This window comes from Lepus europaeus, chromosome 13 (assembly GCF_033115175.1).
Source record: "Lepus europaeus isolate LE1 chromosome 13, mLepTim1.pri, whole genome shotgun sequence".
Lineage (NCBI taxonomy): Eukaryota > Metazoa > Chordata > Mammalia > Lagomorpha > Leporidae > Lepus > Lepus europaeus.
The window spans coordinates 42887156-42902086 of record NC_084839.1 but is presented as its reverse complement, the minus strand read 5'-3'; the positions used below and the strand labels follow the sequence as shown (position 1 = coordinate 42902086).

At 42.6% G+C, this 14931-nt stretch overlaps 2 protein-coding genes across 6 annotated transcripts in view; one reads left to right on the top strand and one right to left on the bottom strand.

The window, feature by feature from the left end:
• Positions 1-14931, top strand: part of PIGF (phosphatidylinositol glycan anchor biosynthesis class F) — a 120772-nt gene that overhangs the window by 73851 nt on the left and 31990 nt on the right. For 2 of the 5 annotated variants that reach the window (XM_062209384.1, XM_062209385.1), the window contains exons 3-4: positions 12209-12457; positions 14568-14659. In XM_062209384.1, the coding sequence (XP_062065368.1) occupies positions 12209-12457; positions 14568-14659 (341 nt within the window). Of the gene's footprint in view, positions 1-9509; positions 9715-10656; positions 10741-11478; positions 11575-12208; positions 12458-14567; positions 14660-14931 lie in introns of those variants that run through there. The other 3 variants (XM_062209387.1, XM_062209388.1, XM_062209386.1) reach the window with 3 other exon arrangements.
• Positions 1914-10497, bottom strand: CRIPT (CXXC repeat containing interactor of PDZ3 domain). The gene is made up of 5 exons (XM_062209393.1): positions 10385-10497; positions 8575-8640; positions 7438-7492; positions 3291-3394; positions 1914-2952 (listed from the first exon to the last, which is right to left on the bottom strand). The coding sequence occupies exons 1-5, from the start codon at positions 10398-10400 to the stop codon at positions 2888-2890; spliced, it is 306 nt and encodes a 101-aa protein (XP_062065377.1). The 5' UTR covers positions 10401-10497; the 3' UTR covers positions 1914-2887.

The following is a 14931-nucleotide window of genomic DNA, read 5'->3' as shown; positions in this document are numbered from 1 at the left end:
TGAGGAATAGAATTATTAACATGTTACCCACCAAAAGGAAAACAGCTATACAGTGGCAAACTGGGCATCTTATCCTAGTGGTCAAAATTCACATCACCAGTGAAGGGTCAGGGGCCGTCCAGTATTCCTACCCACGCTGCACAGCCATGTCTGACCGAGAGGATCTGCCAGAACAACTCACAGTGAGGATATTCCACTCTTCCTGCATGTATTCTTCAAATATATCAGTATTACAAAAGACAGAAGTGCTGAAGAGCTGCTCCAGATTTAACAGTCACCTTAATAATAATAAAAAAGGATCCTCAACTGGATTCTGTAGCTGAAAAAAAATGACCAATGAACAGCACATGAAATTGGGCTGTAAAGGACTGCACCAAACTTAAATTCCTGAGCACGGTTCCTGTGCTCGGGCCAGATGGTGTGCTTGTTCTTAATGAAGGATACATGTTGTATTAAAGGAGAAAGGGTAGAATGTCTGTAACATCCATTCAGATGGGTCAAGAAAAAATGTATTGGAGAAAATGGGAAAATTGGAGAAACATTAAAAAGAAGTCAAAGTACAGAACAATACATATATATAACATGTATATATATACACATACATGTGTATGTATGTATATATGTAAATTGTATATGTGTATATATATTTCTTCTACTTAGAATTTTCAAAACAAATAGGTGATACTAAATTTGTTAGTATTATTTATTAAATACTAAATTTATTACTATTATTATGATACTAAAATTATTAGTCCTCTCCATGCTCTCCCAGATAAGGGAATTAAGAGCTAAAAGGTATTAGGGAGTTTGGCAAAAGGATGTAAGGGGCTAAATCTCTCTTTCAACCCTTAGCTCCATTCCAGAGAGAAAAAGTATCAAAAGTGTTAGTGTTTTTCCTACGAATACAGAAATTGCAGCACACACATGTAATCCTTCTGTTTTGATGACTGTATATTCTAATGAACAAATATATAAACTTGCTTAGGTAGTCATTAGTTAATTCACACCTTATAAATATAATTTAATACAATCTGAGATTTTAACATAACATAAAAAAGCTCACTTTTGCATTTACTTTGATGAAAGTTATGTTTAGCCTTAATTCTGCCATCTTATTTTGTTATAACTTGTTTTTATGCCTTCCTTTGGAAAAGCATTTGTTGATTTTTGTTTTGGGGATTTCCTTCCCATTTAGTAACTACTTCTACCCAAATTTTGACAATCACATTATCTGACAAGACTTATATTACTTGCATTGTTTTGAAGTATAATATGAACAAAAACTTCCATGGGAGAACCTGGGCCTGACTATTGTGTCCATTCATGAAAGGGGGCTACTTGAGTTGTGACTGTACATGTGAGTTGTGCAAGTCCAGATGCCAGCTGATCCCTGAGAAAGATTTTTATCATCAGTCAACGCAATTTTAATGGCTCTGGGGCGATCACTGATGGGGTCCTGTTGAGATCCTTGTGCAGGTTTTAATCGAAAATCCCAAACAACTATTTGAGGAGCAGGCATTTAGCCAAGTGGTTAAGATGCCTGACTGCATCCTATATTGGAGTGCATGGGTGGGATTCCCAGCTCTGGTTTCTCACTCTAGCATCCCCCAGTCAGACCCTGGAAGCAATGGTTATGACTTAAACAGCTGGTTATGCCACCCATGACTAGATGGTGTTCCTAGTTCCTGGGCTTAGGCCCCAACTGCTCTGGCTGTTGTGGGCATTTGAGGAGTGAACCAGAGGACGAGAGCCATCTGTTTCTGTCAAATAATTTTTTTAAAAATGAAAAAGAAATGTAATAAATAACTTTTAAAATTCACTATTTGAAAAAACTTATAAAGTTAAAATTTTAAATATTTTTATAGCAACTTAAAGACAAAACAGTAGCTATACTATGTATAATATCACCTCATCTATAGTATTCTGAATTTCATAGTGGTAGGTATTCATACATATTGCAGCAGGAAATAGGGAGACCTATAATAGGCTGCAGGTTTGAGAAGCAGACATGCTAAATCTCTGAAGGCAGCACACACACACAAAGAGTCAAGATGTTTGCTTTGTTCTATTTATTTCTTTGGGGGAGGGGGAAGGGAGATATATAGATATAAAAAAAAGAAGTTTGTTTTTGCTTCAAAGAGCTTTCCCTAGGAGTGGGGATTCATTTTCATCACATGTCAACATGGACGAACACTGCTCTCCTGGCTCTCATGACAACTTGAACTCAAGGTCTTCAGTGTTTTTCCGAAATTTAGTATGTGCATATTCAGAGGGACATTTGGGTGTTCCTTCTTTTCTTGTTCATGTACAGAAGGTGCTGGAACTCTGGCTTAAAGAACAAATTTTTGAAAAAGCCCCACATCCAACTTGTCTGATGTGGTTCAGAACTAAATTACCAAGGAAGCACTCAGAAACAAATGGCCTCAAGCATTTAAATATTCTATGAAACTGCAATTAATTAAATGGCTGCTGACTTCAAGAACTATACAATAAGGGAATGAGGAAAGAGTTAAAAGTCTAGATGTCAAGTTCAGAGTGAAGTATTAAGCTCCAGCTCCAGTTTTGCAACATCTATGAATAGAGGGAAGGGATAAGAATTACATGAATAATGTTAAATAAGCAGTGCACACAGAACCGGGAGGTCTGCTAACATTAACTTTGCCACTGATTCTAGTTCAAAACAATGTTCCCGAGGGAAATAAGCACTCAGGCTGCTGTTCAGAACTTCTTGAGAGTTAAGGACTGAATATCAATCAACATTCTCAGTGTAAAGTAAATTACTTCTCTTAAAACATGTTATTTTATAAGTTGAACATCTATGTCATCCCTTGAAAATTCAAATCAGAAAGCAAAATTACAGAGAAAGCCAGAAACCTCATCAATATAGCTAGACAGACGTTTGCTTGTAGTTTTTGGTATCCAAAACCTTTTTTCCACACATGGCACAGATGCCTGAAACAAAACATAAATAAACAAATGATAGTATCAACTTTTTAGTCTATTTAAGTAAATCTTGAAGCTTAAAACACTATTTAACAGCATCCAAAAAGAGAAAACACATACTTTTAACTGTAAGCATGTTTTAAGTTCTATTTTGCTTATAAAAAAAGAATATTTAACTAAAACAAGGGTACTTAAAAAAGCTTATGGAAAGTATGCATGCATTTCAAGGTTTTTTTTACATCAAAATACACTGTCCATTGTTGGTCTACCCCTTTCCTATTACCCAAATCAGCAGTAAATGAAATAGTTTTGGTATGAATAGAAAAATGGTGTTAAAAGAAACTTACCCTTTTTGTAGGCACAGCCCTGGCAGTAATGAGAACCTGGTTGGTGCACAGAACTTTTACAAATTCTGCAAGTGGAGAATTTATTCTTCCCATAAGGATCAAACCTAGAGTTTTTTTTTTTTTTAAAAAGAGAGCAAAATGTAAACAACAGAAACATCATAAATCACCACACTCTGGCAGCACTTGGGATTAATGCATGTTTGCCAGGCCGTCTGTCAAACTCTACAACTGAAGGGCACAGCCGCCTTCTGGCCAGCTACTGTGTCATACGCTCCTCCCACCCCCGCCCCGCTCCATGGAAGTTGTATGCTTACAAAGAAACAACTGTATTTATGCCCAATCCTGTTCATACCAGTTCTGCATGTCATCTTATTTGTGCGATACACATATTACAGACACGGATGAAAGTCTCTGACTCCATAAAACCACGTGACTGCTTACTTACAAAGTATGGAATCCTTGCACCAGCTAAGCGTGACTCACTCCAACTACTACTGAATCAGGAATGTGTGAGACAAGTGTTCAAAACTGGGGCACAATTGTAAGTGCAAGGATTCCATACTTTGTAAGTATGTTTTTTCTCCTCTTTAAAGATAACTAAAATAGGGGCCAGCACTGTGGCCTACAGGGTTAAGCTGCTGCTTGCAGTGCTGGCATCCCATATGGGCTGCAGTTTGAGTCCTAACTGCTCCACTTCCAATCCAGCTCCCTGCTAATGCACCTGGAAAAGCAGTGGAAGATGGCCCAAGTGCTTGGGCTCTGTACCCATGTGGGAAACCTGGAGGAAGCTCTTGGCTCCTGACTTCAGCGTGGCCCAGCCCCAGCCACAGTGGCCATTTGGGGAGTGAATTAGTGGATGGAGGATCTCTCTCTCTCTCTCTCCTTCTCTGTCTGTATCTGCGCCTTTCAAATAAATAAATCTTTAAAAAATAATTACAATATAAATACTTGTTATGATTTGTGAAGGAAAATGATACAGAACTCTTGTCAGCAGACTCATACTGAAAAGGCCTTCTCTCAATATTAATGATCAATGCCTAAATATATCAAAGTATGTGCCTTGATTTAAAACAAAACAAGGTATATGCATCTTTAAAGGATTACCTGCTTATAAACTATTTTATTTAACTGTCCCAATCCCTTTGGGTAAATAAGATTCTACTACGTAAAAATGTCATCTTACAGTGACTGGAGTGCAAAATAACTTTGAAAGAAATATTCTCCCTGAAATTGGTAACAATATTCTGATTTAAAACTTCTTCCCTAACTACAAAATGATGTTTCTTCTTTTTTTTTTTTTTTTTAAATTTTTTGACAGGCAGAGTTAGACAGAGAGAGAGAGACAGAGAGAAAGGTCTCCCTTTTTCCATTGGTTCACCCCCCCAAGTGGCCGCTACGGCTGGCGTGTCGCACCGATCCGAAGCCAGGAGCCAGGTGCTTCCTCCTGGTCTCCCATGGGGTGCAGGGCCCAAGGATCTGAGCCATCCTCCACTGCACTTCCGGGCCACAGCAGAGAGCTGGACTGGAAGAGGGGCAACCGGGACAGGATCGGTGCCCCAACCGGGACTAGAACCCGGGGTACCAGCGCTGTAGGTGGAGGATTAGCCTAGGGAGCCACGGCGCCGGCCCAAAATGATGTATCTGTAAAGCCCTCATACACTGAACACCAGCATTGTCCTACACCTGGCATTTTCCCTTGTATTGTACAGTGGTCCATTTGCAAAGGGTAATTTTCCCAAGCCCAAAAGAAAATCACTTTACTCCCATAAGAGATACAATTCTTCCAATAAATTCAATTTGTCCGGACCTATATGTCTGGAAACTACTTTTTCTTAAAGCATACTTTACCATACTAAAATGAACATATTAATCTTGGAAATCTTACAACTAATTGGCAAAGCCTTTTTTTTTTCTTAAAGTAACGATGCACCTTATAAATATCATGGGTTCAATGCAATATAGTGGTATGCTTCCCAAAACAAGATGCTTAGAGTACCCCAAAATCACAGCAACTTTCTAATGATATCTGAGCATGTTTGAGAGCAAAAGGCCCTGAGGATGTATAAAACCATACAATCTGTTCAAATAACAACAAAAAACGGAATGATCATAGATAGCATGATTTGAGTCCCTCAAGAATATACACTGTGACACTGCACTGAGGATTCAACCTGCTCTGCTGCTCTATAAACATTATTTAATAAGCACCTACTATGTGCTAGGCACCATATACAGTAAAAGCCTTGGTTTTGTTATTTTGAATCTTCGGGATGATGTCACAAACCAAACACTGTTCTTGCAGCAAATGTATACTGAGTACCTATTATGTGCCAGTTACCACTCTAAATACCAGAGATGAACATGAAACACAGCATCCCTGCTCTCATGGAGCCGATATTCTAGAAGCAAGAAGTAAGGAACTAGACAATTTAATAAAACAAGCTACTCCGACAGCACTAGGTGTTCCAGAGAGGAGGGGAGGGAGGGAGGAATTGGTTCAGAGGCTGGCGAGGGAGCCGTCTCTGAGGAGCTGACATTTCAGCTGAGACCAGTGTAGCAAGGAGCCAGATGAGTAAGCTCTGAGGGATGAGCTCTAGGAAGCAGTGCACAAACCTCTTCAGAGGGATGACAGTAATGAAGAATGAGGGCCAGTGTGGTCAACAGGGAATCAGAGCAGTGGGTGGGGTCACAGCTCTTAGCATGGAGAACCTAAGAACACGAAGGTGTGCTTAGACTTTGTTCCATATGAGGTGGAAAAAAAACCAAAAAACAAAAGAGGGTATTAAGCCAAGGAATTACATGGCCTTTTTAAAGGACTACTCTGGAGACTGTGAGGTGTAGGAAACCAGACAACCAGGGAGATAGAAATGCTGTTACAGTATCTAAGTAAAAAATAACTGATCTGGAGGGTGCTGGCTTTGTGGTGTAGGAGGTAAAGCCCCTGCTTGTGATGCCAGCATCCCCTGTAGACACTGATTTGTGTCCCAGCTGCTCCACTTCCAATCCAGCTCTCTGCTATGGCCTGGGAAAGCAGCAGAGGATGGCTCAAGTGTTTGGGCACCTGCCACCCACATGGGAGACCTGGATGAAGCCCCTAGTTCCTGGCTTCAGCCTGGCCCAGGGCTGGCCATTGTGGTCATCTGGGGAGTGAACCAGTGGATAAAAGATCTTTCTGTCACTCCCTCTTTCTGTAACTCTTTCAAAATAAATAAATACTTGCAGTTGGGTATGGGAAGTGGGGGAAAGGGAGCAATCAGTGAGGAATGCTAGCTTCCAGGCTTGAACACCTGGACTGGACAGTAGCGCCACCTACTATCCAAAGATGGAAGAAAGAGTTGCCTGTTAGACAAATTAGGTAACTCAGGCAACCATCAGATATATACCTAGAGCTCAGAAGAGTGGTCAGAACTAGAGATACATTTGGGAGTCATGAATATACAGCCTGGATTTAAATTCAACACACTAAAGTCACTTTTGGAGACTTTATAAATTTATAAGAAAAAAGAAGTCTAGGGGTAAGTCCTAAGGTACCTGAATGAAAAACAACAGCCAGTGAGGAGCCCCAGAGGCCAAGGGGATAAGGGGTGCCAGACAGAGTTACTAGAGGTTAGGTAAGAACAGAGGAGCAGCCATCCATCTGAAAGGTAACGTAACTCACCACCTTGACAAGAGAGTTTCAGGCGAGTGATGGGGATGAAATAATGACAGGAGTGGCTGAGGGAAAGAATGAGGCTCAAGGACATGGACGGTGTCTGGATAAGCCTTCTGAAAACACTGCCATGAAGGGGAAGGGAGCAAGGAAATGAGGTGGCTTTGGCAGGGTCTCTGGATTTTTCATTTTATCTTCTCGAGAGACAAAGAGACAAGTGGGGGCAGGGGCAGAGAGGGAAAGATTGAGACCCAGACCCCCCATCTGCTAGTTCATGTCTTCTGGTCCAATTATAGAGACAGTGGCACTGGTATCTCCAGAGGCTGACCCAGTGAGAAGGAACAGTGCTAAACAGCAGGTTACACCAGATCCCTTGGCTTCCTCTGCCAGGACCTCTCATGCTTTGATCACTGCAATGATGAATAGTAAATTCACTCCCGCATACTTAGTCTCAGGAGTGAAAACTTACACGACGGCTCCGCAGAGGCTCTTACCCACCTTGCTTTTTTTGAAGTCAAAGCTTTATTCTCATTCAGCTTTCTTCCACCACTTTCTGTATCAAAATATTTCAGTAAGTTATTTCTACGTACTTAACATCACACCTACTAATTCAGTTAGAAGTTCATCCTTTGACCCCCCCACCATTTTTTTTATTTTTTCTTTCTTTCTTTTTTTCTTTTCTTTTCTTTTTTTTTTTTTTTTTGGACCATTAGAACAGCCTATATCAAAAATTTTAAATTCTCGTGAAATAGCTAAGTTTTTGAGATGCTACTTAGAAAATATTAGGGAAACAATGACATTTATGTGAGATGCAGTTTTCTTACTCACACAGCAAGCAGTACTTTAGGGGTGAGTCTACATTTACTCCATCCACTATAAGATCTAGAAGTTACTACTTTGGTGTCACAGACTTTGAGTCCAGTTCAACTTTCGTTTCCTTCCCAGTGAAAACAGCTTAAGTGATTTTTTTTTTTTTTTTCAAGAAGATAAAAACTGGCTGGCGCCATGGCTTAACAGGCTAATCCTCTGCCTTGCGGCGCTGGCACACCAGGTTCTAGTCCCGGTTAGGGCGCCGGATTCTAGCCCGGTTGCCCCTCTTCCAGGCCAGCTCTCTGCTATGGCCCGGGAAGGCAGTGGAGGATGGCCCAAGTGCTTGGGCCCTGCACCCGCATGGGAGACCAGGAGAAGCACCTGGCTCCTGGCTTCAGATCAGCACGATGCGCCGGCCACAGTGGCCATTGGAGGGTGAACCAACGGCAAAAAGGAAGACCTTTCTCTCTGTCTCTCTCTCTCACTATCCACTCTGCCTGTCAAAAAAAAAAAAAAAAAAAAAAAAAAAAAAAAAAAAGATTAAGTGAGGAGAAGGGAAATTAAATTCGGACTCTACACTGTGACACAGTCATCAATTGAAACATTTAGTAGGTTTGCTATCTCCTGCTTACTATATTAGGAACCTGTGCATGTAACTGGGAGAACTAGATAGAAGATATTAAATCACTAGGGGACCCAGTATATTCTTTACAGACAAGATACTTTGAGGACATAACATCTCATTTTACAAATAAATGTAAAAATATATTATTTACAGGTAGTATTTACTTCAATTTCTGTTTTCCAAAAGAAAAAAAAAAATACCTGTGGTATTTCTTGCACCATCCTTCCATGTATCCGGAGTGATAACAGTACCAAGTTTCTTTTCACCTGTTGTAATAAAATAGTAAAAGGGGCATTATAACTTACTAGTTAATAAATACACCACATGGTGCCAAGGCTCCCAGTGTCATCAACAGTCATATTACAACGGGAGCCTGTTAATGCTGGGGTAGAGGCTAGTGAACGGAGATTCAAGATTTTTTTTTTTTAATTTATTTTATTTGTTTGAAATGCAGGTTGGGGAGGGAGGTGGTGTCCCATTCACTGGTTGGGAGTGGAACTGGGACTCACATCCAAGGACTCAAAACCCAGACACTCTAATCCGGGATACAAGCATCCCAAGTGACAGACTAACACAAATTACATGGGAGGCCAAAGTTGCAGATTTAAGAACCACACCTAAGAGAAGAGACATTTGGGCCAGCACATAATATAAAGATATTTAATTCAAACTTACTCAAATACACACACAAGTCCAAAAACCACTTTAAGTACAAGATGAAGCAGAGTTACAGACAGTCAGTGTCAAGTAAGATCATGCACTTTCTGAAGGGATGGACAGGTCAGCCTATGCTGATACCGCACAACTCTGAATATACTGAAAACCAGTGAATGGTACACTTAAAGTGCATGAATTGCATGGCATGTGAATTATGTCTTAATAGTTATTTTCTTAAAGCTTAATGTAAGGCAACAATGGTATATGGGGTAGTATCCAGAACGAGGGAGGCATTAGTTGCACTCTGGCCCACACAGAATGGAGCAGAGTTTAATTCTGTGTCACGCAGTAGTGAGTTATGACAGAGGACACACTAAAGCACCTTTATACCAGGTATTACCTATGTCATTTCATGTAATTCTCAAAAAAACCCAAGGCTTATGTTGTGTTCTCATTTTCAGATGGGAAATCTGGGACCAAGGAACACCACGCAGCTTGCCTTTGGTGGGAACTCATGGTCTGTGTGTCCAGACTGTGTCCATCTACTACGGGGATGACCACAGAATGGGTCATGTTCATTAGACGGTAATCAGGATTAAGAGGAGTAGAACTCTTGTCACAGAAGAGCCAGAGGGAGAGGATCTGGGAACTTGACAGCTGCTTTTAAACACATAAACAGCTTGGTAGGTCCACAGGCTGTATTTTCTACAAATCTTAAGAGTTTGAATTAAAAACACTGGGTAGCAACCACAGAGGAAGATACTTTCCTCAAGCCAGCAATGCCTCCTTGCAGAGACTTCTTCGTAGGTCGTGGGGGGTCTTCAGCCTCTCCCACTCAGGTGCTGTTTCTTTCAAAGGATGGGATGCTGACTTAGGGTTACCCGATAAAATGCGGGGTGCATTTAGAATAAGCAACCAAGCCATTTAGTAAGGCATGCCCTAAATAACCGAATGGGGCGTATTTACAGTACTAAAAAAAGTATTCGTTGTCTATCTTAAATTAAAATTCAATTGGAGGTCTGGAATTGCTAGATCTCGCAACCACACGCTACAGAAATGACTTTTTAGATCCATTATAAGCCTGACGGAGGCGGTCGAGAAACCGTAACTGATGAGGCGAGAGCCAGAAGGCGGCGACGGCAATGGGCAAAAAGGTGCAGAACTAAGGCCATTCTGATGACAAAATATACGGGATTACACAGTAGATGAGGGGCAGGAAGGGTCACAGGGCAAGGGTGGGAGAACACAGGCTAGACTTAGAGACCTGTGGGACAAGGAAAAACCAAGTTCCCAGGAGAGTCCGAGTAGGTTCTCCCAGCCTCCTCTCCCCACACAAGCGGCCCCTTAACTCACATTTTTCGCACACCATCTTTCCGCCGACGAATCGCCCTCCTACCCCAGAAGCGGCCGCAGCTTGAAAACATCAACACTACAGCCTGGGAAGAATTTTCCTTCCGGGCTACGTCAACCTACTTCCGGCCCCTAATCCTCCGCTCCCGCCAATCCTACGCCTGGAAAGCCGCGGGAGGCATGAACGCCAGCGGGTAGGCGGGGCTGCCTCGTTTGCCCGCCCATCCCCTTCTGCGATTGGCTGTGCGACCGTGGGTCTCCGCCCCGCGCGCTTGCGCCTGCGCGAGGGCTGGGGCAGCCCGCTGTGCCTGATGGTGGGAGGCAGTAGTTCGCCTTCCCTTCGCGGGCGGGAGAGTTAGGTAAGCCCCGTTGGCTGCGTTCTCCTCCGGGAGGTGTGGAAGCCACCTCCGCCAGCTGCCCGAGTGGCCGCGAGCTTGCGCGCCCCCGCCGGCCTCTGGAGGGCCTCCTTCGGCGGGACCCAGGGGCTCCCCCGCTGGAGCGCTCCGCCGCCTCAGGCGCGTTCTGCCCGCGTCCCTCAGCTTTGGCCGGCTGACGGGCCGAGCCCCAGCGACCCGGGGTGGGCTGGGGCTGCGGATGAAGTCCGCGACGCGGGCGGCGGCGCCCTGCTGGTCGGCGTGGGCGGGCCGAGGTCGCCGGCGGTGGCCCCGCGAAGGCGCGCCCGGCAGGTGTCCTCGTGGGCCCGCCGGGAAGGGCAGGCGCTTCACCTGCCCGGGTTCCTTCGTTCTTCGAGCAGGCGCTGGAGTTTGGCTCCTGCTGGCTGGGATTCCGAGGGTGGCCCGAGAAAGTAAGGGGGATCTGTTGAGAGAATGGATTTCTGTTCCCCCTACCCGACCCCCAAGCAGCTGAGAGTCTGAGAAACTTTGTCCCTGCTTGTCGTCCGTTCTCTACCGGATCCCTCGTGTGTCCCTTTATGTCTGTAGCGCTGGGGACCTTGGAACAAGTCTCTTGACTTGTTTTTCTTGTTTAATCAGTAAAATACTTGCCTTTGATAAATGACCGCGGGAATCAAATAAGAGATATTCGCCAGTGAGCTCCATCCTCTCCCCACCCACATATGCTTTTATGTATTTTTTTAGGGCTGTTTCTGTTTGGTGGAATATTCACAGTGTAACACGTTGACTATTTAATAAAGTCTGTACTCCACACTGCCAATACAATGCATAAGCTCTCAGGTAACTGAATACATGAGACAGTAAAATTTTTTCTGCCTCCATTCATGTTTTATTCTTGATTGGAATCTAGCACCTGTAACAGACATAGTCATTTTGGAAATGCTAGAGTCTAGGGATCCCTAGGTTTAGCGTAATGCTCTTTGAATTCTTTGGTTGCCTAGGCTGCCACTGGAATATTCCAGTGTGTCCTTGGCATTTGCTAGATGTGAATCGTGATGTTATTTGAGGGGGGACACCAACATTTTAGCCAAAGTGTATTCGTGAGGTTTCTAGAAAGGTACGCAACAGAGGCAGATCATTTAATCCATGCAGTGGATTTCACCTTTGACTTCAAAATGGGTGGCTTACCTGGTCCTAACATGTGGCTCTTGGCAGAAACCGGCCACACGTATTTAAGAAATGAGTAAAAGGGTCCTTTTTAGTCTCTGAAATGTTTGTACTGTATTAAGAAAATTAAGATAAAATGTTAAGCTTACACGTACATTTACATATATATATATATATCTTCTTGTGTTTTGAATCAATACAGTGCCCCCGAAAATTGACTTTGTGTATGGCTGATTTTTAGAGATTGAAATGTTGAAAATGGGAAAAAGTCATGGCATGTAATTCTTCTTTTCTTGTTTTTCATTAGAGAGTCACCCAAGGAAGCACCATGAAAAATACTGATATCAAGAGACTATTTTATGCCCATCTTTTATGCGTGTTTTCTATTATCCTGAGCACCTTTGTTCCATCATTCTTTTTGGAAAGTTTCTCAATATTGGAAACACACTTGACGTGGTTGTGCATCTGCTCTGTTTCTGTAATTGCTGTCAATCTAGTGTTATATTTTGTAGTGAAACCAAATGTATCCTCCAAGAGAAGTTCATCATCACATAAGGTAATGTTTATTTTTTTAGAAGATTTATTTATGTATTTGAAAGCCACAGTTCCAGAGAGGAGAGGAAGAGAGAAAGGTCTTTCATCCCTAGATGGTGGCAACAGCCAGTGCTGGGCCAGGTTGAAGCCAGGAGTTTCACCTGGGTCTCCCGCATGGGTGGCAGGGGCCCAGATGCTTGCATCATCTTCTGTTGCTTTTCCCAGGCCATTAGCAGGGAGCCGGACCAGAAGTAGAGCAGCTGAGACTTGAACCAGCGCCTATATGGGATGCTGGTGTCACAGGCGGCAGCTTTACCTGCTGCACGACAGCACTACCCCAAGTCTTACTTTTTATTTTATTTTTTTAAAGATTTTTTTATTTATCTGAAAGAGTTACAAAAAGAGAGAGAGAGAGATCTTCTATCTGCTAGTTCACTCCCCAAATGGCTGCAATGGCCAGGACTGGGCCAGGAGCCAGGCGCTTCAACTGGGTCTCCCATGTTGGTGGCAGGGACCCAAGCACGTGGCCCGTCCCCTGCTTCTTTCCCAAGTGCATCAGCAGGGAGCTGGATTGGAAGTGGAGCAGCTGGGACTGGAATCAACGCCCATATGGAATGCTGGCATTGCAGGTGGTGGCTTTAACCCATTTCGCCACAGCACCTGCCCCTGCTTAGCTGCACCTGCTTACTTCTTCTTAACTAGTTTGGGGATGGAGCCGGTGTTTCTCGTAATGAAAGAATGTATTAATTGAGTTCTCTGTGAGTTATTTACAGTGAGTAAAGAGATCCTGATTTTTTTTTGATTCAGTAACCTGTTACATGCTGGAAGGCTGCCCACAGTGTTTGATAGATCCTTGCCATGCATTAACTGTGGATTTATAACTGATTGGGGAATCTAGCGTTGTGAGCTTGTAGTCATTGTATGCCACTATTGAAGATACATACATGTAGCAGGCTATCTTTAATCCTTTTTATTTATTTATTCATTTGACAGGTAGAGTTATAGACAGTGAGAGAGACAGAGAGAAAGGTCTTCCTTCCATTGATTCACCCCCCAAATGGCCGCTACGGCCGGCGCTGCGCCAGTCCGAAGCCAGGAGCCCGGTGCTTCTTCCTGGTCTCCCATGCGGGTAACAGGGATCCAGGCACTTGGGCCATCCTCCACTGCCCTCCTGGGCCACAGCAGAGAGCTGGACTGGAAGAGGAGCAACCAAGACTAGAACCCAGTACCCATATGGGATGCTGGCGCCGCAGGCGGAGGATTAACCAAGTGAGCCATGGCGCCAGCCCAATCCTTATCTTCTAAGACATGGCAGTTTATTTTCATTTATTCTTGCATTTCTGAGAGACACTTAGTGGGTTTGTTAGTAATTTCATGATAGGCATCCATGGTAACTTGTTTTGAACATGGCCAATTTTCTGGAATAGTCATTGCAGTGTAACACTTGCCTCTTAACAAAGTCCTTATTTAACATTATTTAACACTCTGTGTAAACTCTGTTAGGTAATTTAAAAAACTTTTACTGCTGTATGATAAGGAAGACTCAGTGTGCATTTTCTAATTAGTTTCCTGAGCTCTGAGGTGGGTAGGCCCACGTGCTTATTTGTAGATGTTAGATCTTATCTCAGTGAGTCAGAATAACTTGAACATGACTTGAAGATTTTTTTTTTTCTTTTTTGATGTAATTTTCCCAAGAGTCTTGTTTTAAAATGGGGGAAAAATGGTAGCTACTTTCTGCAGATATTTCAGGTCTTGTCACATAATGACTGTATTTGTGGAGTTTTCTATATCCTAGCACTCTGTTATCAGCAAGTATTTCATAAATATTGATTACTAGCACAGCCCAATACATACCACAGACAGAAATCCTTTTTGACTGCAGTGCTGGCTGCTTGTGTGGAATATAGGGGAGTGTGCACATCGCCTTGTCCTCTTGGTTTTTTTACAGTCTGTATCAAGGACCGTATACCTGACTGAGCCCAGGGCATGTGATCTGACTCAAAGGTCTAAATCCAAAGAACATTCAGCTGTTTCATACATTATGGGAACAAGTTGTATTTGTAGATAAAATTGAAGAACTTTTATCCTTTAGGCATTCTCTTGAATTTTCAAATTATTCATCTCTCTTTCAGGTAGCCAGGTTTTTGAAATGCTGTATCTACTTTCTTATGTCTTGTTTCTCCTTTCATGTAATTTTTGTTCTATATGGAGCACCGCTAATAGAGTAAGTTTGAATTTTCTAACAAATTTACATTTTAAAACACTAATTTATTAAACAATATGCTGACATTTTTGGCAGTTAGAGAAAAACTATGATGTGTTTAACGAATCAAGTAAGGACAACATCATTGTCCTTTGTTAGCTCTGTTTATTCTTTTAAAAAACAGTGGAATAACTTATTCATTAAAAGCGTCTGTTACCTAGCCTTCTATTACCCAGTTACGTATTGGGAAGAGGGAAAGTAGAAGAGAAACTGTGCGATACCATACCAACACA